The sequence below is a fragment of the Phycodurus eques genome, chromosome 1, assembly GCF_024500275.1.
Source record: "Phycodurus eques isolate BA_2022a chromosome 1, UOR_Pequ_1.1, whole genome shotgun sequence".
NCBI classification, from domain to species: Eukaryota; Metazoa; Chordata; class Actinopteri; order Syngnathiformes; family Syngnathidae; genus Phycodurus; species Phycodurus eques.
In genome coordinates, this window is record NC_084525.1 from 3,469,759 (window position 1) to 3,495,871 (window position 26,113).

The window sequence follows — 26,113 nt, forward strand, 5'->3', positions numbered from 1 at the left end:
CTCAACAATGCGCAATAAGGATCGTTTAGATACTTTGGTGGCAGTCGGTGTATGATATTCAACGGAATCTCTTAGGTTAGAGCACAAGTTTAAAAAAAAAAAAAAAAGTTTCCAAGAGGGGGGTATGCGCTGGATTTGCTGTGACGTCATCTCCCACAGCCCCTCCATGTTTGTCGAAGAACGTGTTCGTAAATCTTTTGCCCCAAGCGGACTCGTCGGTTCTGATTTGGCGTTTGAAAGTGTTCGCTTGCGCTTCGAAGCGTTTGTGTTTTCCATACTGTCTTTGGAGAAGCTGCTTTGGTCTTTCGCGTCGGCGCGCGCGCGTCACTCCAACGACGTCCCGCAGTGGACGCGTAACAGTTAAAAAAAAATTTTAAAAAAAAACGCGCAGCCCACACTTGTCTCGGATGGCCGCTCACGGCCCCATTCCGCCCCCCGGCCGGCTGCCGGTTCCTCGGTGAGTTGCGCCCTCTTTTCGTATGAACGAGAGGACAGCGGCGAGGGGTCGCGGCCAGGAACAGCAGCTGAGCCGGCCGGGCGTCAGGATGAGGATGCCCCGAGGAGGACGCCTGTTTCTGGCGACGTGCCTGGGCTCTCTCGCGGTCCTGGTGCTTTACTACCAGAGTATCGGCAAGCCCGGTAAGTCACCCTTAGACACTTTTATTTCCATATACAACTTGCATATTATTGTGTGTCACAAGTACCATTAATGCCATTTAAAAAAAGAAAAAGAAACAAAAAGACGGCTTTAATCGAAATCTATGGTAACATTGTACAGTGTACAATGCAAGTCATAGTATTAAGGTTATTGGTGAGCTGTTGCATTTGTATTTATTTTTTAAGCACAGCTATTTGTCTGCTTTATAAGCAATTGACAGGAAAACTACATAACCATTTACAATAGTACTACTGTATTACTATACTGGTGGTAATTAAAATGACAAAAGTTGCAAATGATGTAGGCTGCAATCAATGAGTGGCGAAAAGACGTGCTGGAGTTTCAAACCAGCTGATGCTTCCGAATACTGCATTAAACTGTCAAAATAGGAGACCTCTGCTAAGGCAATGTCATCCTAGTTTTGATTACCTTCATTTTACATGCCTAAATCTGGATTATTAAGATTTGTGTATATGCTGGATAAAAAATAAAACAAACATCAAACTAGTGCAGATTTAAGAGAGTATTATGGGCGTTACTTCACTGTGACGGGTCTATACGCGGAGAGGGGAATCGAAATGAGGCCGATGTAAATCAAGTATGAATAAGCGCTCTGTGGAAAGTGAAATGTTTTGAGACCCCCTGCATTCCTCTGCTTCACCCCCCTCTCCTTTTGTTTCCTGGGCTTAGCTCATCATGGACTTTAGAAGGCAGATATTACTCCCCTCTGGGACAGCAGACCTCTCTGGGAGAGGAATCAGAACCCAAAGAGAGAAAGAAAGCGTCAAGAAGTAGGCCTTGATTGATTATTGCTGCGTAAGCAGCTATAGAGGAATCAAGTCGATGAGCCACACAATGAAGTTAGTCGTGGAGGCTAGACTCAGGACAGAAGTGAGTATTTGCGAGCAACTGTATGGTTTCATGTCTAGAAAGAGTACCACAGATGCATTATTTGCCTTGAGGATGTTGATGGAAAAGTACCGAGAAGGTCAGAAGGAGCTACATTGTGTCTTTGTAGATCTAGAGAAAGCCTATGACAGAGTACCCAGAGAGGAACTGGGGTACTGCATGCGCAAGTCTGGAGTGGCACAGAAGTATGTTAGAATAATACAGGTCATGTACGGGGGCAGCAGAACAGCGGTGAGGTGTGCTGTAGGTGTGGCAGACGAATTTAAGGTGGAGCTGGGACCGCATCAGGGATCAGCCCTAAGCCCCTTCCTGTTTGCAGTGGTGATGGATAGGCTGACAGATGAGGTTAGACTGGAATCCCCGTGGACCGTGATGTTTGCAGATGACATTGTGGAGGTACAGTTAGAAAGAGGGAGGCATGCACTGGAAAGCAGAGGAATGAAGATTAGCCGAAGTAAGACAGAATATATGTGCATGAATGAGACGGGTGGTGGGGGAAGAGGGAGGCTACAGGGAGAAGAGATAGCAAGGGTGGAGGACTTGAAATACTTGGGGTCAACCGTCCAGAGCAATGGGGAGTGTGGTCAGGAAGTGAAGAAACGGGTCCAAGCAGGTTGGAACGGGTGGAGGAAGGTGTCAGGTGTGTTATGTGACAGAAGAGTCTCTGCTCGGATGAAGGGCAAAGTTTATAAAACAGTGGCGAGGCCAGCCATGATGTACGGATTAGAGACAGTGGCACTGAAGAGACGACAGGAAGCAGCGCTGGAGGTGAAGATGTTGAGGTTCGCTCTCGGAGTGACCAGGTTGGATCAAATTAGAAATGAGCTCATCAGAGGGACAGCAGAGGTTCGATGGAGACAAAGTTAGAGAGAGCAGACTTGGATGCTTTGGACACATCCAGAGGAGAAATAGTGAGTATATTAGTAGAAGGATGATAAGGATGGAGCTGCCAGGCAAGAGAGCAAGAGGAAGACCAAAGAGAAGGTGGAAGGATGTCGTGAGGGAAGACATGAGGGCAGTTGGTGTTCGAGAGGAGGATGCGGGAGATAGGCTTACATGGAAAAGGACGACGCGCTGTGGCGACTGCTAAAGGGAAAAGGAGAAGGCACAACCAGGATTCTGGACACGTTATAGAGCCAATGGCATTTATCTATATCAATATGAATTCTTGGGGACTTTCACATGACTGAAGTTTTGTTTTCTCTGGTTAGAATTAATTGATGGGTTTGTCCACTTGTTCTACTTCCCCCTCAAGTTAAGTTCATTTTCAAACTAAAAAAAATCAGAAGCTAAAAGCGTCGCAAGAAGACCATGTGACACCATTCTCTCTTTTGATGGGTCAGTCAGTGGTGAGAGCAAAATGTAAACTGGAAGATTGACCGTACTGATTGAGTGGCATTGATTAAAAAAAAAAAAAAAAAAGTCTGTTGTTAATAACTTGAATCATATAGATAGTCTACCAAGGTTCAGTAGCCTATGCAACGCTAATGGCACACAGCTAAACTGAACATGTTGACATGTGGTTCATCTGTTTACAACGTGTAGCTACATCACTCCCATTTAAAGTCCCTGTCAAGTGCAAATATGTCATATATACCCACAATGCTTTGCGTTCCAACATATTAGGGTAGCCTGAATAGCACAAAATACAGAACACCTGGGAATTGAAATAACTGCTCATAACAGTAGCCATCGCTCTATCAGACATGAGATTATCTAGCTTTGTAAAGGGCAATGTGAAATGATGTCAAGGTTGAGAAGTTGTGCATTCTTGAGGAGATTCTTCAAATTGTCATGGATTTCAATTCCTGTGAAGACCCAAAGTGAGCTCCCGCCTCCCAAATAGAAAAGCCCTTATCTGACAGTTATCTTATGGTATCGTTGCCTAAAACATTAGTAAGTGTCCAATCCGATCACTAGTCTGATTGTCGGCCCGCAGCCTCTTCAACATGTCCATACTATGCCCAAAGTGTCAATATTTTGTGTGACTACTATTTTCCAGCTCTGCCTTAACAACCCTCTTGGGCATGGAGTTCACCAGAGGCTCACAGGTTGCCACTGGAGTCCACTTCCACGCCTCCATGATGACATCACCCAGCCGGTGGATGTTATAGACCTTGTGTTCCTCTATCTTCCGTCTGGGGATGCCGTAGATGCTCACTAGGGTTTAGGTCTGGAGACAATGTTGGTCAGTCCATTACCTTTACCCTCAGCTTATTTAGCAAGTTAGTGGTCGTCTGAAAGTTGTGGTTGGGGTCATTACCATGTTGGAATACTTTCCAAAGGGAGGGGATCATGGTCTGCTCATGTATGTCACAGTACATGTTGGGATTTATGGTTTCCTCAATGCACAGTAGCTCTCCAGTGCTGATAGCACTCGTGACATGACACTCCCATCACCATGTTTGACACCCACTTGCCTTTCTACTTCTCACCCGGTTGCCGCCACACACGCTTGACACCATACGAACCAAATAAGTTTATCTCGGTCTCATCAGAGCACAGGATATACTGTGGTTCCACAAATCCATTTTTTGGAGATCCTCCGAGGTCTTTCCCATGAGGTGCTTTATTGAACTTCCAGTAAGAGCGTGTTCGAGTGATAACACCAAATTTAACACACCTGCTCCCCGTAACCTGAGACATCGTGAAACAAACAACACATGAAAATAGCTAATTGGGCCCAATTTGGACATTTTCATTTTGAGGTGCACTCACATTTGTTGTCAGTGGTAGACATGAATGTTGCTGTGTGTTGAGTTATTTTGAAGGGACAGTGACTTTTTTACGTTGTAGCAAAGTGTCATTTCTGAAGTGTTGTCCCATAAGAAAAGATATAGAATCTTTACAAAAATGTGAGGGTATGCTTTTGAAATACTGTTAGATAGATAGATAATTTATTTTTTGAAAATAGTATTAATATAGTTATTTAAATCATGTATTCACGGCCAACATGTCAGTCAATGTACCAAAACATACATTCTGAATTTGAGAATGATTTCTGACACACGACACAGCACACCTGAATAGCCTACAGTGCACACAGCCCACGAGGGAAGTGTTCAAACACCATACACGCTGCTGGCCCTGTCCGGGCTTGTCTGCTACGTAGGCTCGCCAGGAGCCACTTCAGGCCCAGTGAAGTTCATGATGAATGGCAACGAACAGGATGTCATTTTCACTTGTCTTAACCGGTGCACAAGGAAAGCGCTTGTCTGCTTTCTGAGATTGGATCTCTTTAAGCATGCGTGTTCGACATGTGATTGTCACCGACGCTAACGTTTTATGAAGAAGACAAAAATATATGGGGTGATAAATCACTTTGTTAGCCTCTTATATGAACATGTAAATGCGGCAAACACATTTAGTATTATTCAAAATACAGTCTGGCACAGTCTGAATGCTAAGGATGTGCTGATGGAGAGAGGTTAGAATGCAGGGACCGCCCATGTAAATGCAACACACACTTCAATGTCTATATGAAACAGTGACACTCTTGTTTTCACAACGTCTGCTCTAAAACTGTGATCCAAACTCATTTTCTGCGTTTTCAGGCTTGGTCGATAATACCAAATACATAGTCATTAGTTCCCCCCCACCCCCATCCCAAACACAAGGATAAGCAGTAGACAAAATGAATTGATGGAAACTTAAAGGACACGTGAGTACATGTGTGGTTTTGCAGCTCATATGTGCTTGTATTTTTAGATAGCTCTTGCACGGTGAACTGTTGAAAGAAAGATTTGCTGGCTTGGATCACAACTGTGAGGCGCCTTTTTTTAACGTTTACCTTAGCCTTTACCATGAAATCTAATGATTTATCTTGGGAAATCCAATTATCTGGCTGACCCATATTGGATATCCTAATCAGGCATTGCTGTGCAGGAAGCTTGTTGCATATTATTGTTTTGGCTCCATTGTCTGACTTCCTGTGCCAACACCCTTGGGGTGGCTCTCAGGAAAGAATAAGAGTTCCAATATAAACTCATCAGTCATGTCATAGTTATTGCTCAAATGGTTATTTGAGCTACAAATTTAAGTCGACCGATTCGTTTTGGGGGGTGGCTGATCCACTCAAACAAGAATGGGCTGTGACGCTCGCTGACTGAAAGTGGTTATAGATGAGGTTCTAGGTTTGACCCCTTAACGTGATCACAGTAAACCACTGTTGTCTGTCATTTTATGTACATTTTGTGGGTTTGGTTGCTGCTGTTTACAATTTCTAATATACATTTCTGTTGTATATTTATTCGTATTCAAAATAACTAGTAACTGTAACTAGTGGATAGCGTAAATGTATGTAAAGCCGACATCTCAGGACAGGCATAATGTCCGGAGTTTGGCAGTATTTTAATTTGGTCGGCGACGACAGTGACCGACTTTTAATTTGTGTACATTGAGCGTTTCATATGGAACTGAGATTTCCGTTCTTAATTTCAATACTAAGACTAGTTGGTCTATATTTCGCAGTCCAAAGTACCCTGAAATTGGATTTTGGTTTTGTTTGTGACTGAACGTGAAGCTCCCTCTTAGAAGTGGAGTTAAGTGCTCTAGTTTATACCTTTACAATGTTGCACTTTGTGAAATTGATGACATTTCATATTTTGTTTTTTTAGACTTCAGTTTGTTCCAGACAAGATATTTCAATATAATTTGTTTACATCACTATTTTATGTTTGACCTTTGATACACTTAAAAAATATTCTTGCGTAGTTTGAACCACCGCTGTAGGCTCCTAGACTTTGAGCCACATAAAAAGGTATCATGCTGGGATATTTTTATTCAACTCAAAAAAGAAAACAGTTGTGACAATTTGCAATGCGTTGCCAAGGTAATAGGTTAGGAATCGGTAAAGGCAAATAGGCCCGTGTGCAAAACAAAAAACAACCCAAAAAAATGTTATCGGAACATCCCTAGTGTTAATGCTTTCAGTTCATTTTTATTGTCAAGGATTTATGTTTTTCCTGAAGTCCCCAACAATTCAAAATTCAAAGTAACAAAGAAACACAAGAAAACAAAACACACACAGGAAGCAGGCCCTGACAAAAGCTACATGACACATGATATCCGACTATATACTAGAACTATATACAAGCAGACTGACGAAACAACGAGGCACACCTGGACGAGACACGAGACGCTAGAGGAAGCTGATTGGTAGACAGAAGGACAGTGCTGACGAGAACAAGTGCAAACGAAAACCTAACGAGCTGACAAGATAATGACTAATTGAAGACTCCGAATTGCCCATAGGTATGAATGTGAGTGCAAATGGTTGTTTGTACATGTGTGCCCTGCGATTGGTTGGCAACCAGTTCAGGGTGGACCCCGCCTCCTGCCCGAAGATAGCTGGGATGGGCTCCAGCACTCCCGCGACCCTTGTGAGGAGAAGCGGCTCAGAAAATGGATGGATGGATGGATGGATGGATGGATTGACTTCCACTTAGTTTACTGAAATGGAAGAATATGGAGCATTTACTTTCTGGGATGTCGTTTTGAGTTCAAATGGGAGCTAAGTGAGTGTTGCCAGAGTACCTGACCCAATGCAGAGTACAATTTTTTTGTTTACCAAAGAGATTTGGTATTTGTTGGTGTCCACCATGGCAACAAGAGTACATGTGGTTATTCATTCCGTAATCTGTGGAACGAATGGCACACCCTGCAAAAAAACAGTATAACCCGGGTAACTGCATATTAAATGCCAGGTTTATTCATTGGTTTATTCATAGATGCACTGACCTTGATCATGAGTGCACTGTGAAAAATGAGAGAAAACGAGAAATGAAAAAAGAGAAATGTGCAAAAGTGTTAGACCACCTTACATTTTTCACAGCGCTCATTTTAAAGTACTTTCAAAATACACAAAAAAACAAATATAAGAATAATAATGACAAATAGCTGGCATGATTATAATAAAATTAGAGCTTTTTACAAAACTTTTGTGGTGCATGGTGTACATGCTCAGGAAGAAACCACCCAATTTTGGCGAGGATATGAATTATGGTGTTTATTCATTTTCAGATAATATGGAATCATTGAGGTCGTCCACCCTCCAGACGCATAATGGCACCACCCTGAGCTTAGCCATTCTCCACGAATCAAAGTAGGCTGCAAATTGAAACAGATGGACAGTCCAGTCTAGCCTTGGTGCCTTTGTGCTCCACTGAATGGCATTGTGTTATGTAATGTCATAGATTGTTAAAACAACAAATCAAAAGGCGTCTGAGAAAAAGCTTAGCAGCTGAGTTTTTTAATTTTTTTTTTTATTTGACTAAAGGTCAGCAAGTCACATGTCCCACAGTTGTGCAGTTTGTAGTTGGAGTTTGCAGCCTTGCCAAAAATCAGTTTAGTGTGAAGCTTTGCAGTTTGTTCTGTACTTTGTTGTGAATGTTTAAATTCCATTCCCGTGTGCTATTTGGCTAACAGCTCCACCAAAATCACCAAAAGTCAACACAAGTGTGTCCAATTTACAAAAAGTCAGGACCAGACAAGTTCTCACTGATGCGACACAGTTGGGCTCACAGAACTAAAGTCCACTCAGTTGATTCTTGTGACAGTGATGGATTCCTCCTCGCAGCTTTAAACCGAAGCCATTTAGGCTTTCTGAGCGAGTCAGTTTACCACGGCTAATTTTAGTTCACACTTACCGAAGACACACAGACACACACACTATAGTATCTGAAACTAGACACGTATTTTCGCAAAATGCCTCGGCTCGTTCAAGACCTATATGCGACCTTTAATGTGCAGTGTCATGTAATTGAGCACATCACTGTGCGCATATGAAGAGAAGAGCGGATACTGCGGCATGCTGCAGCAGCCCAGCGAACTGACGTGCAATAGTGGCCAGCCATGTAGGCAGGGGCGACGTTCCCACCAAAGGCAATGGATGGACATTGAAATTAAGTCATAACTTGTTCATTTCTCAACCGTTTTTACGAGGTTTTACTTTTTTGTCAATGTCAAAGTGTGTGCTATCAATGCAGACATATTTTTTTCAAAAAGCCTACAAAATAAAATATAACCCTGCGAAAGGTTGTTCCTAGTTTCCCTGTTGTAATTGCATTCTATGTGTTGGCCGGCATTCTTGTTCTTTTTGGTTTTCTTTCCATCCGCACACATGGAATGCGCTGATTACTTTGCCCCTACTAGCTTAACGTCGCCATAGGCATGCAGCTGAAGATGGGGCTTGTTGTATCTTATTGTTCATAGCTATGACATCACTGATTGTTTGATGAGCAAGTGCTGTGCCACGTAACATTGACTTCAACACAGCTGCGATGAAACAATGGTGGGATGTCTGAAACGGTACGGAATGGGCAAAGTATGGCCCGCTGGTCACATGCGGCCCTCTCCATTTTTTTAATCTGGCATACCGAGCTTTTACATTACAGGTGGCAAACTCAAGGCCCTGGGGCCAAATAAAACCCACTGCAATGCTTTGTGGCACACGAAAGCAAATAAAGTGTGTCTACTTCCAGTTTCTTGCTAAGTAGGTTAATTTAGGCCCCAAAAAGTACCGAAATTGCAATTTTTCATTACTTTTAACAATTTTCAAGATTTTTTTTTCTGCAAATCCCTTCTCAACATAAATTGATGAACAGTTGTACACTAAAATATTTGCACGCCAAAATTGATGAAATTTATGAACATTTCTAAAATGGCTTCTAATTTCCAATTCAATTTGTTATTAACAATATATATAAAGGAATCAATTGTGGGGGCAATTGTGTATACTGAATGTAACAGTGTAATGAAGTGACACTGACAGTATATACTTTTCACAGTCATAACAGTGCTTTGCGGCAAAAATTAGTTTGACACTCCTGTGAAATTTGTTGCATTAATGTCAACCCCCCCAAGATGGCTTGATTAAAATATACTGTATTTATTCCATTTTTATTCATTCAGGTACTCCGGCATCCCCTCACATTCCAACAGCATACTTCTTAGGTTCATTCAAGATTTGAAAATGTCACATAGGTGTGATTGTGAGTGTAATGGTTGTTAGTCTGTCAATGGCCTGTATGCCAACAAACGGTATGTAAAAGACAGTTTCAATTAAGAGGTTGGTGTGGAGTTTTTCTTCACATTACGTTGCCAACCGCTGGACTCGCATGCATTTTAATATTACAGCATTTTTGGGATTGTTTGTTTTGACAAGATTTGAGAACATGAGAAATGAGATTTGAGAACATGAGGAAAAACCTTCCATTTGTGTGAACCTCTTGGGATTAAAGGTCACTCGTGCAGTGTTGCCTCATTAAGAAAGGAGTGCATATAATAATTCTCGGGTGTTATGCTGGTAGTTGTTTCAGTACATTTGGACATTCTGGCTTCTCTTGGCTATGAGCGAGCATTTTACCTTGCAACCAACCACATGCATTATCCACTTTTATATTACAACTCAAACTTGTGAAGGGAGTCGCTCAACCGTCATGTTTAACCTGAATCAACTTGTAGGGAGTCAAACCAAAGTATTCCTCTGTTGAGCATAATTGAAGTGCCTGTAGGTATGTCTACAGATAAATTACACTTTGACCTATTTTGAAAAAAAAAGGGAGCAAGAAGTTACAAAGTTATGTTTTGCAGTTTTGGCCTATTTGAAACTACAATGCTTGTATAACCATAACCCAACCAGAATGACTACAAATTTTAATAAATAAATAAATAAATAAACGGTCAAGAAAGTGTCCTATCACAAAGTGAACGAGTGTGCAAATGAGGTAACCTTGACTCAAGCACAGTGTGAGTGCAAGCCAGCAGGGAACAGGTAACTTGTAAGCATATTTCAGCACAGCCCTATCATTAACAGGAACATTTAAAACCAAGTGTTTGCACAACCTTACAAAGGATGTCGCCTATTGTAAACTCGCATCATCTTGTCGGTGTAATTGCAACCATGTGTCTGCCCTCCAAAAAAAGGGAGCTGCCTGTTTTGTTGTTATCCTTTTGGTTTTCCTTTCAGGACAGATACGTACTTTGTGTATATACTTTTATATAGAATATTGTTGCTTCATATTAGACATTTTAGACCAGCAATGCTTCCAATTTTGTGGCAACTATTTGGACTTTTCTGTTTCAGCAGGACTGGGCCTCGGTGCACAAAGCAAGGTCCGTAGAGCCAGGCTTGAAAAGACCCCAAATGCATCAAACACTTGTGGGTTGAACTAGAATGACGATTTCAAACCCGGACGGACTCCATATTTTCTTCTCTTTTTTACTTTCACTCGGTGCAATATGCGGGTGCCCATATAATGTACCGCAAATTCCTCTCAAAGTAAATATTTACTGAGTCAATGTCGCACAATGTTCTTAGCTCTTCATCATGATCACTGAGAGGAAAAGGTTGAGAAGCTAATTTGCCCACAAAGTAGGAGCGTGATTTTGTGATGATTGAAGATTAAAGGGGTGGCCCACACATTATCAAACACCGCCAATTGTTCTAAGCTAGTGCTGTCTCGTAGTGCTGTCCTGTTTATAATATCATGTTGGATTAGTGGAAGTATCTCAACACCACTACACAGACTTAAGCACTCAACAGACCCTGAACCCTGACCCTGAACACTGGCCTGTTTGTGTTAGGGCTCTGCGTCAACTGTCTGCATTGCTTCACTTCCTGAGTCGGAGAGGAAGTTGTGGTTTTCGAGTGTAACAGAATATATGATGCAGAAAAAGATGCTTTATATGGCTCAAAACACAGCAGCCTTAAACTGAAACTCTGTAAAACCTGTAACCTTTCAAGCGAATAGGGTCCAGACAAGAGATGAAATGGTATGGAAATTCCCAATCATAATTATAGTGACTAAAAGTATCATGAGGTCATTGCTAAAGAAAGACAAGAATCACAGATGCACAAAATGATTGCAGCAGGTTTTGTTTCAAACACAAAGTGTGTCCATTTATTAGGCTTGATACCAGCAAACTGGCCACTCAGACAGTATCAAGCTGTACAGGGCAGCAGTGGGGGAAATCAGACAGACACAGGAATGGCATGCTGCAGCTGGAATGTAGTACAGGAACAGTGTAACAATTTAATTGAAGAGGGAGGACTCGGCGAGATGAACTGAGATTCCGACTCACTCCAGTGTAGGCAGAAGTGACATTACAGCAAGTTTATGGATATAGCCTTTAATCTCAAGACTATAAAGGGCTTCACATAGATCAGCGCTCTATAATAATAATAATAATGAATAATAACGTGGTCCTTAAGCTTAATATAAAACACTGCAAAAGAAGCTTACATTCACAAACAGTGCAAGTAGTGGAGATCTAAAAGCGTGGACGTAAAAGTGCTGTTTGAAGTAGGCATATCTCATAATGTGTACATTTGTTTTAGAAATACACTAACAAGGAATGGGGGGATATGAGGCTGATTTACTGAGATCCCAAATAGTGGGCGCTAAATTGTGTGTTCACTCTAAGAGACTGCGCCCAGTACTCTGGCTTTCTTGTGTTAGTGTAAAAGGAAAGACAGTTTATTGCTGTATCTACCTTTGTGGCTCCTCGGTTACTTTGGAGGGTCTCAGTCTGAAAGAAGCTAAAGTAACACTAGAGTTTCTTATTGTTAATTTACTGTGGTTTACTTCTTTTTCACCACTGATTGCTCACACTCATTTTGAGTTATCCCAGACCCTACCACCACACCAATGATATACATAAACAATCCCAGAAAAACTTACACACCAATATGTGTCCAATCTTCAGTTGTTTACAAAAAGCATTTTCCAACCAACCCTATTGTACTGTTCATCATTTTTATAAGCCTTTTTAACAAGACACTGATCAGGTTTTCATTGCTTGCCTCCAACATGCTCCACTCCCCGACAACCACTATTTATTGCACGAGTGACAAAGCCAGGTCATTTCGTGAACACACAAGAGCAGGAAAACTCCCTTTCGCATTCTCATCATCAGGGTGCCGAATCAGGTCATTATTAGCACAGTGACAGAGGATTAAGTCATCTCAAACCACTGAGTTAATCATTTTAACAATGGACCGTCTGCAACTGTGTTCACAACAAAGGAAAGCCAAGGTGCAAGAAGGCATTTCTAATGTAATTATCACTTAAGGAAGTTCATTACAAAGGAGGTTGTGTGCACTGCCATCTTAGAAAAAGACACATCTGGTGGAAACAGCCTCTCTTTCATACTCCTTTTGCAGGCCTGTTTTGGTTTCCATCAACTGCTGGTCAACTACCTTGTTCTCCAGCGATTAAACGCATCCCGAGCTCTTGAAGAGCAGCGAGAATCAAGAGAGCAGAGTTACTATGAATTTCTCGGTAGGTGTGATGCAATGAGCAATCATTCACACATTATTACGGGATATTTGTTAATTTCGGTATAGTCGTTTTTGAAGAAGCAGTGTACGTTACATGCATGGATCCTCCCTCTGCTAGTCACGGTGCATTCACTCACCCTTTGAGATAGTGTTGCAATGTTTTACAAAACTGCAACCTTTAGTATTCTCATGTGATTTACTGTCTCAGTTCCTCATGTAGTCATATCCTGTTTACTGTCACACTGGTGACAGGAAAGGCTTGGGACGAGAATGAGAATGAGACAAAACTTTTTTAATGTGTAACACTTGTTTTCAATGAGCATGTACTGTAATTTCACATTTATAATACACTCGGGACTATAATGCGCACCCCCAAAATTGACGCCAAAAATCAGGAAAACCCTTATACCTATGTATACTGCGCAACATCAATTTTCTGCTCTCCGTATGCTCAAAACATGAAGTGTTAGCAATATTTTATTAGGTTTTTCAAAGAAATATTCTGCTTTTTTATGCATGCACTTAAGTAATTCTGTTTGTTTGTTTGTTTGTTTTAATCCAGTGTCAGGGGTCACGTATAATGAGAAAAAGCTTACAGTTCCTTAATATTACAGAACTGCTAACAAAAAAAAAATTATATCAAGAACGGGTCTGGGAAGAGGCCTTGATTCTCGGGTGTGCTAATATATATAAATCTTTAACATTAAACATTACATACTGTATCATATTGGAATGAAAGTGCACATTTTTCACAATCCCTAGGTACCGGTAAACCTATAAACAATGTGAAAGATTTTTTTTTTCCATTTTCCTTATACCCATGTATTATACACTCTATCGACTTTTGACGATTTTTGTGGGGGAAAATGACCATTACACACGAGAGATTAGGGTAGTTTATTTTACTGTACAGGCAACTTTTGCACCATTGACTGATTATCAGTTATTTGTGTTATGATATTGCTAAAAGAAATGTAAGCAGTTAGACGAGGTCGTGATAAACCACTGTGGTATGACTGGTGCGAAACATGTTTTTTATCAACTGCGTCAAGGCTGATGGCCGTCTTTGTGCATGAGACAAGATGTCACTTGTAAAGATACGGAGATGAAGGTAAAGATAAAAAAACAAAATGCGTGTTGAGTAAATAAGTCGATTCCCCACTCTCACAACCACTGTGTCATGTGTGTTTATTTTCCACAGCAGTAGCCGGCTGCATTCTGCGCTGGCAATATTAATAAGGCTCTAAATTACACTTTCAATTTCGCTGTGTTAAAATTTTTTTAAAAAGATTTTTTTTTCTTCTTCTTCAACTCAAACACTTAATCCATGTGTTAGCGGTCACTGCGAGGAAAACTCTTTCTGCTACTAATTCCCCATTTTGGTATGAATCGAGGGAATATACACTGAAGTAAGGTTGCCGGATGACAACTCCAGTTTCTCATATACTGTAAAAACTGCCATCCGATGTTACCTTGACCAACTATTGTTATTGTTCCTCGGGCAAAAACTCTTCAGTTATTCAGACGTCTGAGATTAAACAACCCCATCGATATGGTTTCTGTAGGAAAATCTTAAATTATCTGAAATAAATCACTAATATGTATAAGATATTTGTGTTTTCCTCATGTTTTTAAATGAGGAAAACACATTCTCCACAGCCGTCCATTCTCCACAGCCGTCCATTCTCCACAGCCGTCCTCCTCCTCCTACTTAAGCTTTGTGTAGTTTTGTGAAGCAAACCTATACATTGTTTAAGCCACACGTGCAAAATACATCACTTCTCGGCCTCATCAGCCGCAGACCCCAAAACCACAGTCAGCCCTGGAAGGGGGATGGGAGTGGGGAAAGGGACAGGGACAGTGAAAAGAATAAGGCTGAGAGGATAGACAAAAAAGAAAGTTCACGTTTCGATCAATTCTGTGAGGGCTGGTTGCACAGGGACATTTTTTTTTCTTATGGAGTGTAAATGAAAGGATACACTATAAAGTTATGTAATAGATAGGATTGGATAATGTATACTGTTCCTATGGAATGAGGTAGGAAAAAAATAATCGGAATAAACGCAAACTAGAGCAGGGGTAAATCCTCCGAAGCTTTCTTTACTGTTGTGATAATGTCGAGGTGAATTTTATTTTTTTTAAACCATTTTTATAATTTTGTTTTATAAGTCAATTAACTACACTTAAGGTGAAGATGACATTATGGGACTAATGTCATGTTAATACTAACACTGTAATGCTAAAATGTCTGCTTGCAGAACCCAGTGTTGGGACAGGCAGCAGACCAGAGAAAAGCAGGAGAAGTCCACTGCAGACACTCTATAGTGGAGACCAGGTGAGATCACAAATATCAAGTACGGTTTGGTTCTGTTTGGTACTTTGCGCATTTTGTTTCCATTGTCAGAATTTGTCAAGACCACCAAAAATAATCAAACCCTACGTTACGACCTTTTTGCCGCCCTTCTGCAGCAGTACTAACCGCAGTGGTCCACCAATGGTATGGTACGCAAAATGCACAATTTTTAAAATGCCATAGACCAGAAATACATGTTTAATGTTCTGACATTCATTTTACTGTGTCCCAGCGACGTGCTGCTCAGTATTTCCTTGACTTCAATGCAAAGTGAAAAAAGGAGCTGTAGTCTTTTTTTACTTCTCAACTACAATACTTTTTTACATCACAGGTCAGTTATGTTGAACTTAAGTACAGTAAATGTGATTTTTAGGACTAAAAGAACAGCTTCTGTATTTCTTTGACTATATTTTAATGTTGGCCATTTTGGTGGTACTTGTAGAGCTAAATATTTTTGGAGGTGATACTTGGTGTATAAAGTTTGAGCGCCCTTGGTTTGAACCATAGATGTGCAACTCACTATGACCCCAAATCACTGAAATAGCATTTAAAACGCTTACAAACATCTTAAAAACATTGCTGTACCTGTAAAAATACAGTGCAATAAACAGCAGCGTGGGGAAGATGACTTTGGAAATGTAGTTGGTTACAATTACAAGTTACGCTGTTGAAAATGTAACCATAGTGTAACTATTTCAACTACTTTCTCAAAATAATGTAACTAATTAGCTTTTCATTACATTTTCATGACTTTACTTCATTTTGAATGAATGCATCAACAGATGATTAAAAATGTTTCCGTTTGTCGTTTAGCGACACGCTTTTAACAGGTGACGCAGGAGAAAACTGCGAATCTCAGCATATTAAAAAAGTGGTCATAAAATGTTTTCAGTGGATTGTGTAATTTTAGTTTATGAATTCAGCACTAGTCATTTGTGCGTGTGGTTTTTTTTTTATTTATTGATTGAGAGCGTAACTATTCTGTTTACATTACTATTGAATTAGCTGCTGTAACTGTCCCCATTCCACCTACTCAATCACTACTCTCTAATTTAACGTAGTGTGGCAAACCAAATTAAAATCTGCTGTTTGCAAATCATGGCTTTAGTACAAACTTGTGTACTAAGGCCCAGCTGTTCACATCACCATGCAACGAAAGCGGCCCCTGCTTATATTTTTTTAACCCTTGTCCTACAAGCAGCTGCAGCTGTTGGCTGATCAGAAGTCACTTCAAGGTCGCAGGGAGCTGCTGGAGCAGGCTTGTTTGAGTCACACAAAGAAGCGGCGGCTGCTTTCTCCAGAGGATCTCAAACACCTCATTGTGGACGACAAACACAGCCTCATTTACTGCTACGTACCCAAGGTTGGTTTCCATGACCTTTTGAACACAGTTCAAGTACAGTGAATTTCTTTGGTATTTTGAAGGTTGCCTAAATTAACAAGAATGTTTCCCCACTTTAAAATGTATAAACTTATACAGTATATCCGTTAGGGTTGATAATGTTGTGATAAGATTGAAATCAAATGTAACAAAGTTCTCAGAGGAAACATTGATTTGATTTGGCAAAACATTTATTCCAAAAAACTTTAAACATTTACGTCAATTTACTGTTGATTACCAAATTACGCAAAACCTCCGAAGGAAATACAAAATAGCAAATTTTAAAAACCTCATTGTTTTTCTTAGACAATAGGCTACTCTTCCAGTCTTCATAAAAACAACTAGGTGACACACTGGAATTGTTATGATTAGCATCTTTCAGGGCACACGCACGCACGCACACACAATTCATTAAATTCTAGTGTTTTCTCTGCTTCAGATAATCACGTAAAAGCCGCAAAATAAAGAAATCTAATGGAAAATATCAAAATATGTGTAAGTACCGTCATTTCTAGTGTTCTTCCTATGTGTAATGCATTTTTACACTGCGTGATTTTGCTTCTACCCATATGATCAAAACATTAAATATTATCTGGATTTTGTTATTTTCTTTCAAAGAATTACTCTGAAGTTAAAGCTACTGCCCCCGCGACCCGACCTCGGATAAGCGGTAGAAAATGGAAGAATGGATATTCAAAGTTAAGCACTTTATTTGAACACAATGTACTTTGTTTTTATTTACTTGCTCTTATTTTGAAATTCTACTTTTATTTAGTAAATGAGAAAACACACAGTTGTGCTTATATGTTTGATTACCAAGGGAGAAGTGGTAAGATCTGTACAATTCTGAAAACACGAAGGACCCGGCAAAACATTTTATTTTAATGGGATTCAAATTAAACTGTCAAGCATTTCAGAAAAGCATTATCATTAAACAAAGCATAATCATAAAGAAAATAATGATGGTTGTTTTTCAGTCATCAGTCGTATTTAAAAAAAATCTATATTTCACAGCGTATGTAAACTTATGAGCACAACCATAGGTATATCCAGTCATGCGTACGTACCCGTCATATTAGAATTAAAGTGTACAGCTTTTTCATAACCTCGAAATGGCGGCGTACATTTAAAAAAAAATTGAAAATAATCCCCCCCCCCCCCCCATTTTCCCCTATACCTATGTATAATGCGCACTATTGACTTTTGACAATATTTTGGGGGAAAGAATGCACATTATACATGAGAAATTATGATATATGACCAGCCCCATGGAAAAGATATTCCTCTGCTTGTGAAATGTCTTCTATTTTGCGGTTCTGTTTTTATGGTTGGACAAGTGGTTAACACCTCTGCCACACAGTTCTGAGGTTCAGGGTTTGAATCTCGGGTCCAGCCTTCCTGTATGGAGCTTGCGTGTTTGTCTATTGTCATGAGACGAACACACCATTTGACAAACACGAGTGGAAATATTTGTCTAAATGTACCCTGTTTTTGTCTGGCAACCAGTTCGGGATGTCCCCCAAAATTGCCCAAAGTTAGCTAGGATAGCCTCCAGCTCACCCATGACCTAATGAGAACAAGCGACTAGAAAATGGACGGTCATCTTTATAGTATACAGTGAACACCCTCACTTTTCACTATTTGCGGCAGGGCTTGTTACACATAATCCATGGAGGATTACTGCACGGTGCTGTATTAGTCTATTAAGGAGGTTGCAGTAGAGATTGTTATGCTGGTAACAGTGTCTGTTTGTGTAATCTAATGCGTCATCCCTTCCAAGGTCGCCTGCACCAATTGGAAGCGGGTCATCATGGTCCTCACCAGCGACGGCCGCTACACCGAACCCCTAGCCATCCCCGCCAATGAGGCCCACGTAGCGGGCAACCTGCGCACACTGTCCGAGTTCTCGGTCCCCCAGATCAACCGCCGCCTCCGCAGCTACCTCAAGTTCGTCTTCGTGAGGGAGCCTTTCGAGCGCCTGGTGTCGGCCTACCGCAACAAATTCACACTCAGCTACAACACAGCTTTCCACAAACGCTACGGAACCAAGATCATCCGCCGGCACCGGACTCAGCCCGACCCGGAGGCTCTGAAGAAAGGGAACGACGTGACTTTCCAGGAGTTTGTCCAGTATCTCGTAGACCCTCGCACCCAACGTGAGGAGCCTTTCAATGAGCACTGGGAGAGCGTCCAGTCCCTCTGCCATCCGTGTCTGATCCACTATGACGTGGTGGGCAAGTATGAGACGCTGGAGCCTGATGCCCACGCTGTCCTCTCGTTGGCGGGGGTGGAGGACATGCTTCAGTTCCCGACGTCCGGTAAAAGCACCAGGACAGACGGCAACATGGCGGCACGCTACTTTAAGCACATTAGTCCCTATTACCAGAAGAGACTGTTCAACCTCTATCGTATGGACTTCCTGCTATTCAACTACTCGACACCAGAGTATCTGAGAACTTGATGAGAGGGGCTTGAGTTTATGATTCAGACTCAATTGCTTAATGATGGTGAATTTGCACTTTTTTGTCACTGTGGGCTGAGAAGTTTCCTCCTCCTTGCTGTACAATGAGCTTCAGATGCAGAGGATTTCTTAATTTTCTGGTTAAATTTACTTTGTACTAGGGCTGGACGATATGGCCTTGAAATAGAACCCCCCCCCCCCCCGAAAAAAAAATGATTTCCAATTTTAACCCCCCACCTCTATAAAAAGCAAATTACAAATGACATTCAAAACTTGGAGAAAGTGGCCTTTTAAACACAATCCTGAATACATTTGAATACAACATTCAAACTGTTCAACAATGTAACATCAATAAATTAACAAAAAATAATCCCTCTGAGACTAATACATAACAAAACTGTCACTGAACATGTCACGAATAAAAGGTGCTGCTTTCAAACAAAATGAACCTTAAATTTTGACAAGGAAAATAAGTCTGTCTACAGCATGAGTAACTGTTACAATGTCACCTCAACACTAAAAACCTCTCTGATGGGATACTTGGAGATAGAGAGGTATTTCTAGCCTGTATTATTCAGCCGTGAGAAGTTTATTTCGTGTTGCTGTAATGTTTGGTGAACATCCGGTTGTTCTTATTGTGAAGTCACACTACCGGAAGTACCGTAGATGGGTAAAAAGTGATACACTGTAACTTGATTGGAATAGACCCCAGTGAAGTGTGCAATGCATTTAGATAAACTATAGTACAGATTGTATGTAGAACAATCACAACAGCTGCTACCAAGTGAAGTGGATCAGTGTAAGGATAAACAAACAACAATAGTCTGCGCAAATGAATAGCGGGCTTTCAATGTCAAATCATTCTAATAAACTGTCTTGTTTTTTAGTGAGGGTTTTCCCCTCCGTGCTATACGCTTTGGTTTCAACACTCTTTAAGCAAACTGTTTGTTGCTCATTGTCTGCCGCAGTAATTCAAAATGACTGAAAAAAAAAATGCCTTTTTCGTAAACTAGTTCCTCTGTTTGCGTCATATCTTCGGTGAAAATAGTGTGCGCCAGTGGGCTACAAAATTCCAAGGGGAATTTTTTTTTTGGAGGGGGGCGGGGCTAGACGATGCAACCCCCAAAGAGAACGACATCGATTAAATCGATGAATCGCCCAGCCCTACTTTGTAGATGAGGCTGCATCACTTTTTCGCATGGCTCAAGCTGAGGACCGATGAGTGAAGCCTTATTTTTGAGGAGCAGGTTCTCCTACTACATGGAGGTACTGACTGTGAACATGGGCATTTATTCCAAAGCACGTCTGATATCTGGAAAAACCCTAAATTATACATGTTGGTGCATTAGGTATTTATTGTTGTACAGATACTTGTGCAGTCTTATTGGCTAGGGGTGGGAAATATGCAATCTGATAGCATTGCGATATCACGTTACAGGTGTTATGTGATAAGGTCACTGGATGAAAACAGTCTATGATATATCACAATATCTATGCAATTGAAGGAGGGAAAGGTAATAGAAATGTCTTTAATTTTAAGAAATTGCATTTGGGATGTGCATATTTATCTATTAATCAACCAATTTTGCTAGTTGTGAGGAATTGTTGATTAATCGTGACTTGCCACCAGCAGAAGCACTCTTGATTCGTTCTCTACAATTTTACCAGTATAAAGAACAACATGAAGTTGAGCTACTCCTCCAGGTAATATTAATTCTGCTCAATATGACACTGCCAACGTAACATGAGCTCAGAACATTCTGAGATTCTCCTATCCCGTCACACACAGTGGCACCGTACATACTAGGACATCAGATAGTGTCGATACTCGTGTACCCTGAGAGACAACTGCAATATCGATATTTTGTCCCACCCCTACCATCAATAGACTTTGGGTGCAGAGTTTGCGTGAGAATGGTTTTATTCTTCTTCTTTGCACATGAACTGATGCCAAATAAAAATCCCAACTTTATTTGTTTAGAACGCACTGCTTGTCTCTAACTCGTTCTTGGAACACGCGCTCGTTGTGTTTCACCCGTCTGAGTCATTTCCATTTCAGCTTACAGTCACTCCCCAATTCCAGTAAAAGCTTGCCATCCCTCCACTATGGCCGCCTGTTTCGCACTGGGCAGCTACGCTGTATAAATAATAGCATGACTGCGGTCGAAGTTTGAGTGAAGCCCAGCTCGGGTCAGAGCTTCCCTTGTTAGGTCCCACCAGGGACACGGAGTGCTCGAATCCACCATCACCACCGCTGCATAGGCAAGCACTCACCAGGTTTTATAAGTCTGGTAGTGCTTTGGTACAGAGGTTCGACAAAACTGGAAATGTGAATTAAGTGAGGATACGTCCCACAAGACCTGTGAACCGTAAAGTTTCAGTTTCTGGTGATAGGATTTTTGGAAACTAGGGTGCATAACTTACTACAAATAGTTCTCAGCTGGTGAACTGGTTTTCGTTAGCTGTGTGAACTTCTAATCATCAAAATTATACATAAAAATATATATATATATATATATACACACCGGTATATATCAATCAAAATAATGAGTTTACTTTTTGAATGGGAACTACTGGTACCAAAAGCAGATGTCCACTAAATCCTAATTTATTGATTCACCTGTATTTAGGCAGACTGGAACTACTTGAGCAGCTCCCTTCTCATGTCCAATTTCAGCTCCTACCTCCAGAGGGGAGCAAGTAAAAGAAAATTAAGTTCAACACAAGTTTGTGTATGAAGCAGATATGGGGCTTATAATGGAACAATTAGAAAAATAGATTTTATTCCCACAGCAAAAAAAAAAAAAAAAAAAAAAAAGTAAAACTAATGATCCACTTTTCTCACACAGATTTAAAAAAGAAAAAAAAAACTCATACAACAAATATACAAAAATCCAAGAGTCAACAACAAAAATGTAAATGAATATAATTAAAAATCATTGTAACATGATTCGGCTCCTTGCAGTAAAAGGTCACCAATACATTTCTATCTGGAAATGACAGAAACCAAAGCAAACTTCTGGGAAGAAATGGACACAGGGATACATTGATATTTAAAGGTTGAAATAGTGTTGAATCTCCATTATTCACATCCACAACTTGTATTACAGTCATTACAATCCAAGTCATTACTTTTGTTCAAGAAAATAAAACAATGAAGAGCAAATTCATTCATAATTCAGCATCGGTGGTTTGAAGTTATTTCAACTTTTGTTTTGTGTTTCGATCACTTTGAAGACAGCCAACTCTTGCTCATTCCCATGCATAAACGGGTGTCAAATAAATACAAACCAGAGATCCTTGCACTCGACATTTATTGCAGCTGACTGGTGCATGACAACACTTGCTAGTTTAGTCAAATATAGTGTTGCCCCGCTCATGGGGATAGGAACTAAGCACCAGTGAATAGCGAAACTAAGCGTAATTGATGCCCCCCCCCCAAAAGGTTTAAAATTACCTAGATGGTGGCAAAGCACTACTTTTCTATTAGACAGTGCTAAGACCTGTCTAAATGAATGGCTTCCTCTCACTTCAACATAGTTCCTTGTAGGAAAGAGATTCAAGAACCAGATCCAACTTACAGATTCCGTCTCGGAATTGTACACCTCCAATGTGATCGATTCTTCTTAACGATACTTTGCACGACGTCACGGTTACATTTAGAGCGACTTAAGACGTTCTTCCGCTGCATGCTCATGAAGCATGCAGCGGAAGAGGCAGTCTCAATTGTGGCTGCATTTTTAGAAAAACAGATGAGAAGACTGTCGTGTGCAATTTGTTCATGTCAGTCGTCTCCTGCAAGGTTTCAAATATGGGTCATTTCCATATAGTTTGATCAATAATGGTAAAGACATGGCCCACTGAGATTTGAAAATCTAATTTCACTGATATGAGCATTTGAATGATTGGCAGGTGTTAATCCATCACAAGGCCATAATTGTTTCCAAGAAGAAAGGGGGAAAAAAAAAAAATCTAAAGTAATATTTTTTTCAGACTTTTAACGCCAAAATGCATTTACTGTTAGGTGACCCGAATGGATTTTAATGATTAGCAACAGGTTTTCTGAATATGCCAATTCCATTTTTGGATACATAGGAATTTTCTCCCATTGCGTATTATGCTTTTTTTTCCCCATGAAAACCAAGACAAAAGCATCTTAGTGTCTTCAGTCTCTTTTTTTTGTTTATTTACAAACGATCCTTCTTTGTCACGCAAGCTACTTTTATCGTTAATGCCACTGGAGAAGGCCTCATTATGTTGTTGCAGTACGCCAGAGGGATCTGTGCGCTGAAGTGCCAGGATGAGGCAGCCATGTTGGATTCGCACAATAGCAGACAGCAAAATAAAATATTTCTGAGATAGACATATGCATGAATTTGTTAGAGTCTCAGAACTATTGCATGTCTTTACCGTTATTACGATTGTATAAAGACAAGGGTGTAATGGGTTTAATGAGTAGTTCTGATTATGTATGCACTTGTACCCACAGAGTTTTAAGGGCAACACATAAATTGTGAAAACTCATAAGATTTTCATGGAGCTATTAGTCTTTACTGTTATAAAAAGAGATATTTTAAATGAGCCATCAACATTTGCTTTGTCAATAAGGATTGCCTAAAATTTTAAAATCAATAACTTTTTTAAAAATAGAACGTTAAGCTGGCTGTTTCAGCACGGGAGACATGTATCCATATAAAACCTAGGCAGCATAATAAAAAAATAATAATGGCTAAATTAGAAATAGTTTCTTGGCTCCAAAATGTCACAAGATGGTTAAAAGAAACAATACAGTACTTTAACTTTAGACAAGGCTTTGGCCTGAGCACAAAAACACCGAAGTTGCATTTTCCATCAAATAATGTACAATAGATTCCTTTAAAAAAAAACTAAATAAATAGGTGAGTCTGCGAGTAGCGAATCACAAATAGGCAGAGGAACACTACTGCAAATAAATATGCACTATCACTTTTTCCTTTTTTTTTTTTAGATTTCTGCATTCATAATTAAACCAGAGTAGTGGATGTTAGGCGCAAGTCGGCGACCACAACGTTGAACCCGGTCGCTGTAATCTGTAACATTAAAAGTGGCAGTCCATCATAGGGAGCAATATGTCAAAGTATTGCATTACAGTCCACATGACAAGTGTCCAGTGAACAGCATTATTATCGCACGTCACAACACCGGTGTCCATGTTCTTCAAGCACACCCTCACATGCAATCTGCCACACAACTCTTAAAACAAGAGTCACGGTGTTGGTTATTCTGCACGTCAATAGCCGACACGTTTGTCTTTCTAAGCGAATAGGGCCAACCTCATGGACCAGGAGCAGGCGTCCACAGGTAATTTCCAGTTGTAGGACATCCAGAGCGTGGCAAACAGGAGGTTGGTGCTTAGGCTGATCAATAAAAGCACCATCCAAACCCGCCGTGTCGTATCTGTGGAAGACAAAGAAATGAAATCATTTGCCTTCATGCGGCATGAAGATTTCCTTCAGGTCTCAAGACAAAAGTCATTTAACAAGGCTGGAGCTATTTAAACTTGCGGTCTGAAAATTGGTGGGAATCTGACCAAATCAAACACTGAACAACCTCCTGGAACGGACCGTGTTTAACATTTGAGGGTCCACTGTATACTGTATATAAAAGAGGAGGCTAGATTCACCGCCACTGTGGTCAGGTTTGATGGGACCCTCGGGGATCCTCTTTCCAAAAGAAGCACAAAGATCCTGTGGAGATTTTTAATACAAACACTCTCCACAACTTTTGACCATGAAAATGCTGAATTACTAAATACCATAGCAGGTTAGAAAATTTGAGCCAGCTCCTTGGAAAAAGAGCTCAATTCAGTGTGTGTCTGTGCGTGTGTGTGTGCTTTGGAACACTTATTCCGAAAGATGAACCAGCTGAAATGTCAGCATATTCCGTGAGAAATTAGTCAGCTTTACACAATCAGGATTTTTGGGACCGATCACAGAGTTTATAAAAAAAAAAAAAAAGAAATAAATAAAACATAAAAAACAATAACAGATCACTGATCCAATCACAAAATGGAGCAATGTGTCTATTTAAATGTGTACTGTATACTGAGTATCTTCAAAGGTATTCTCTACCACTTTAGACAAATGGTAAGACATTAACGACCTCCAGATAGGCATTCAAGGATTGGCCCCTGACATAAATTTGAACTTTTCAGTCAGGTCAAACCACCATGACAACATGAGAGAAATAATGAGTGCTAACTTTGTGCAATTAAATTACTCGATTGTAATAAAATTATTTCGCAAACACCGAAACTTTAGAGCATGATTCGACAGTACGCTGGCATGTTTATGTATCACCGTTAGTATTAGCACTAGCTTGCTAAGGCTACATAACGTTTTGTTGCCTGCTTGCGAGCCGTATTGTATTAAAAATATGTGAACATACCCCGACACAATAAATTTGCGCAATCTATTGTTGTTGTCGTCGCCATGGTAACGAGTGTATCCGGTCGCGTTTTATAAAGGGAATGAGAGGAGCCGCATTGATTGGACATGATTGAAGTCGGCTGTAGTCACTCCCACAACGGCGCAGACCTCGCTTTATTAACTAGGCCGGCTTGCGCTAGTCTGCGAAATTACCATCAGCCGGTCTAACCAGCCTCTGCACAGATTTAGGCCGCCCACTGCACCGATTTATGCTGTCTACCAAAACAGAGCCCATAATGTCAATCAACTTTTATACTACAGCTTTGTAATTATAGCTAAACCTAAACGTTTGATTGGTTTTATGCTTTGAAAAATCAGGTGTACTTAACTCACTTGTTTTTGTTTCACCCTATAATGTAATTATTTCTTATTGGAAACCTGGTATATAAATTAAACAGAACTGGAAGTTGACCAGTGTCCCGGAAGGGCTCCTGTTCCACTTTTAAAACTAAAAGTGAATGGAGGACACAATACGGCAGCATGCATGCACAATTCAGACTAAAAACTTAACATGCAACCAAACCAATTCAATTCCCAGCTTTCATAAAAGAACAACGCAATCATAAATATCTTGTCCTTCCTTCTTGGATGTCTAAAAGCTCA

At 40.4% G+C, this 26,113-nt stretch overlaps 2 protein-coding genes across 4 annotated transcripts in view; one reads left to right on the forward strand and one right to left on the reverse strand.

Annotated features, from left to right (window-relative positions):
- Positions 1 to 21,867, forward strand: LOC133400242 (carbohydrate sulfotransferase 11-like). Of its 2 annotated transcripts, none has more exons than XM_061672702.1 (4): positions 1 to 639; positions 15,107 to 15,183; positions 16,400 to 16,564; positions 18,363 to 21,867. In XM_061672702.1, the coding sequence occupies exons 1-4, from the start codon at positions 480 to 482 to the stop codon at positions 19,041 to 19,043; spliced, it is 1,083 nt and encodes a 360-aa protein (XP_061528686.1). In that variant the 5' UTR covers positions 1 to 479; the 3' UTR covers positions 19,044 to 21,867. The 2 variants fall into 2 exon arrangements, with proteins under 2 accessions (XP_061528686.1, XP_061528693.1); XM_061672709.1 differs by having other exon boundaries at positions 16,403 to 16,564.
- The window catches only part of tmem201 (transmembrane protein 201), a 12,117-nt gene continuing 7,865 nt past the window's right edge, over positions 21,862 to 26,113 (reverse strand). For both annotated transcript variants that reach the window (XM_061672690.1, XM_061672683.1), the window contains one exon: positions 21,862 to 24,479. In XM_061672690.1, the coding sequence (XP_061528674.1) occupies positions 24,337 to 24,479 (143 nt within the window). In that variant the 3' untranslated portion in view covers positions 21,862 to 24,336. The remainder of the gene's footprint in view (positions 24,480 to 26,113) is intronic.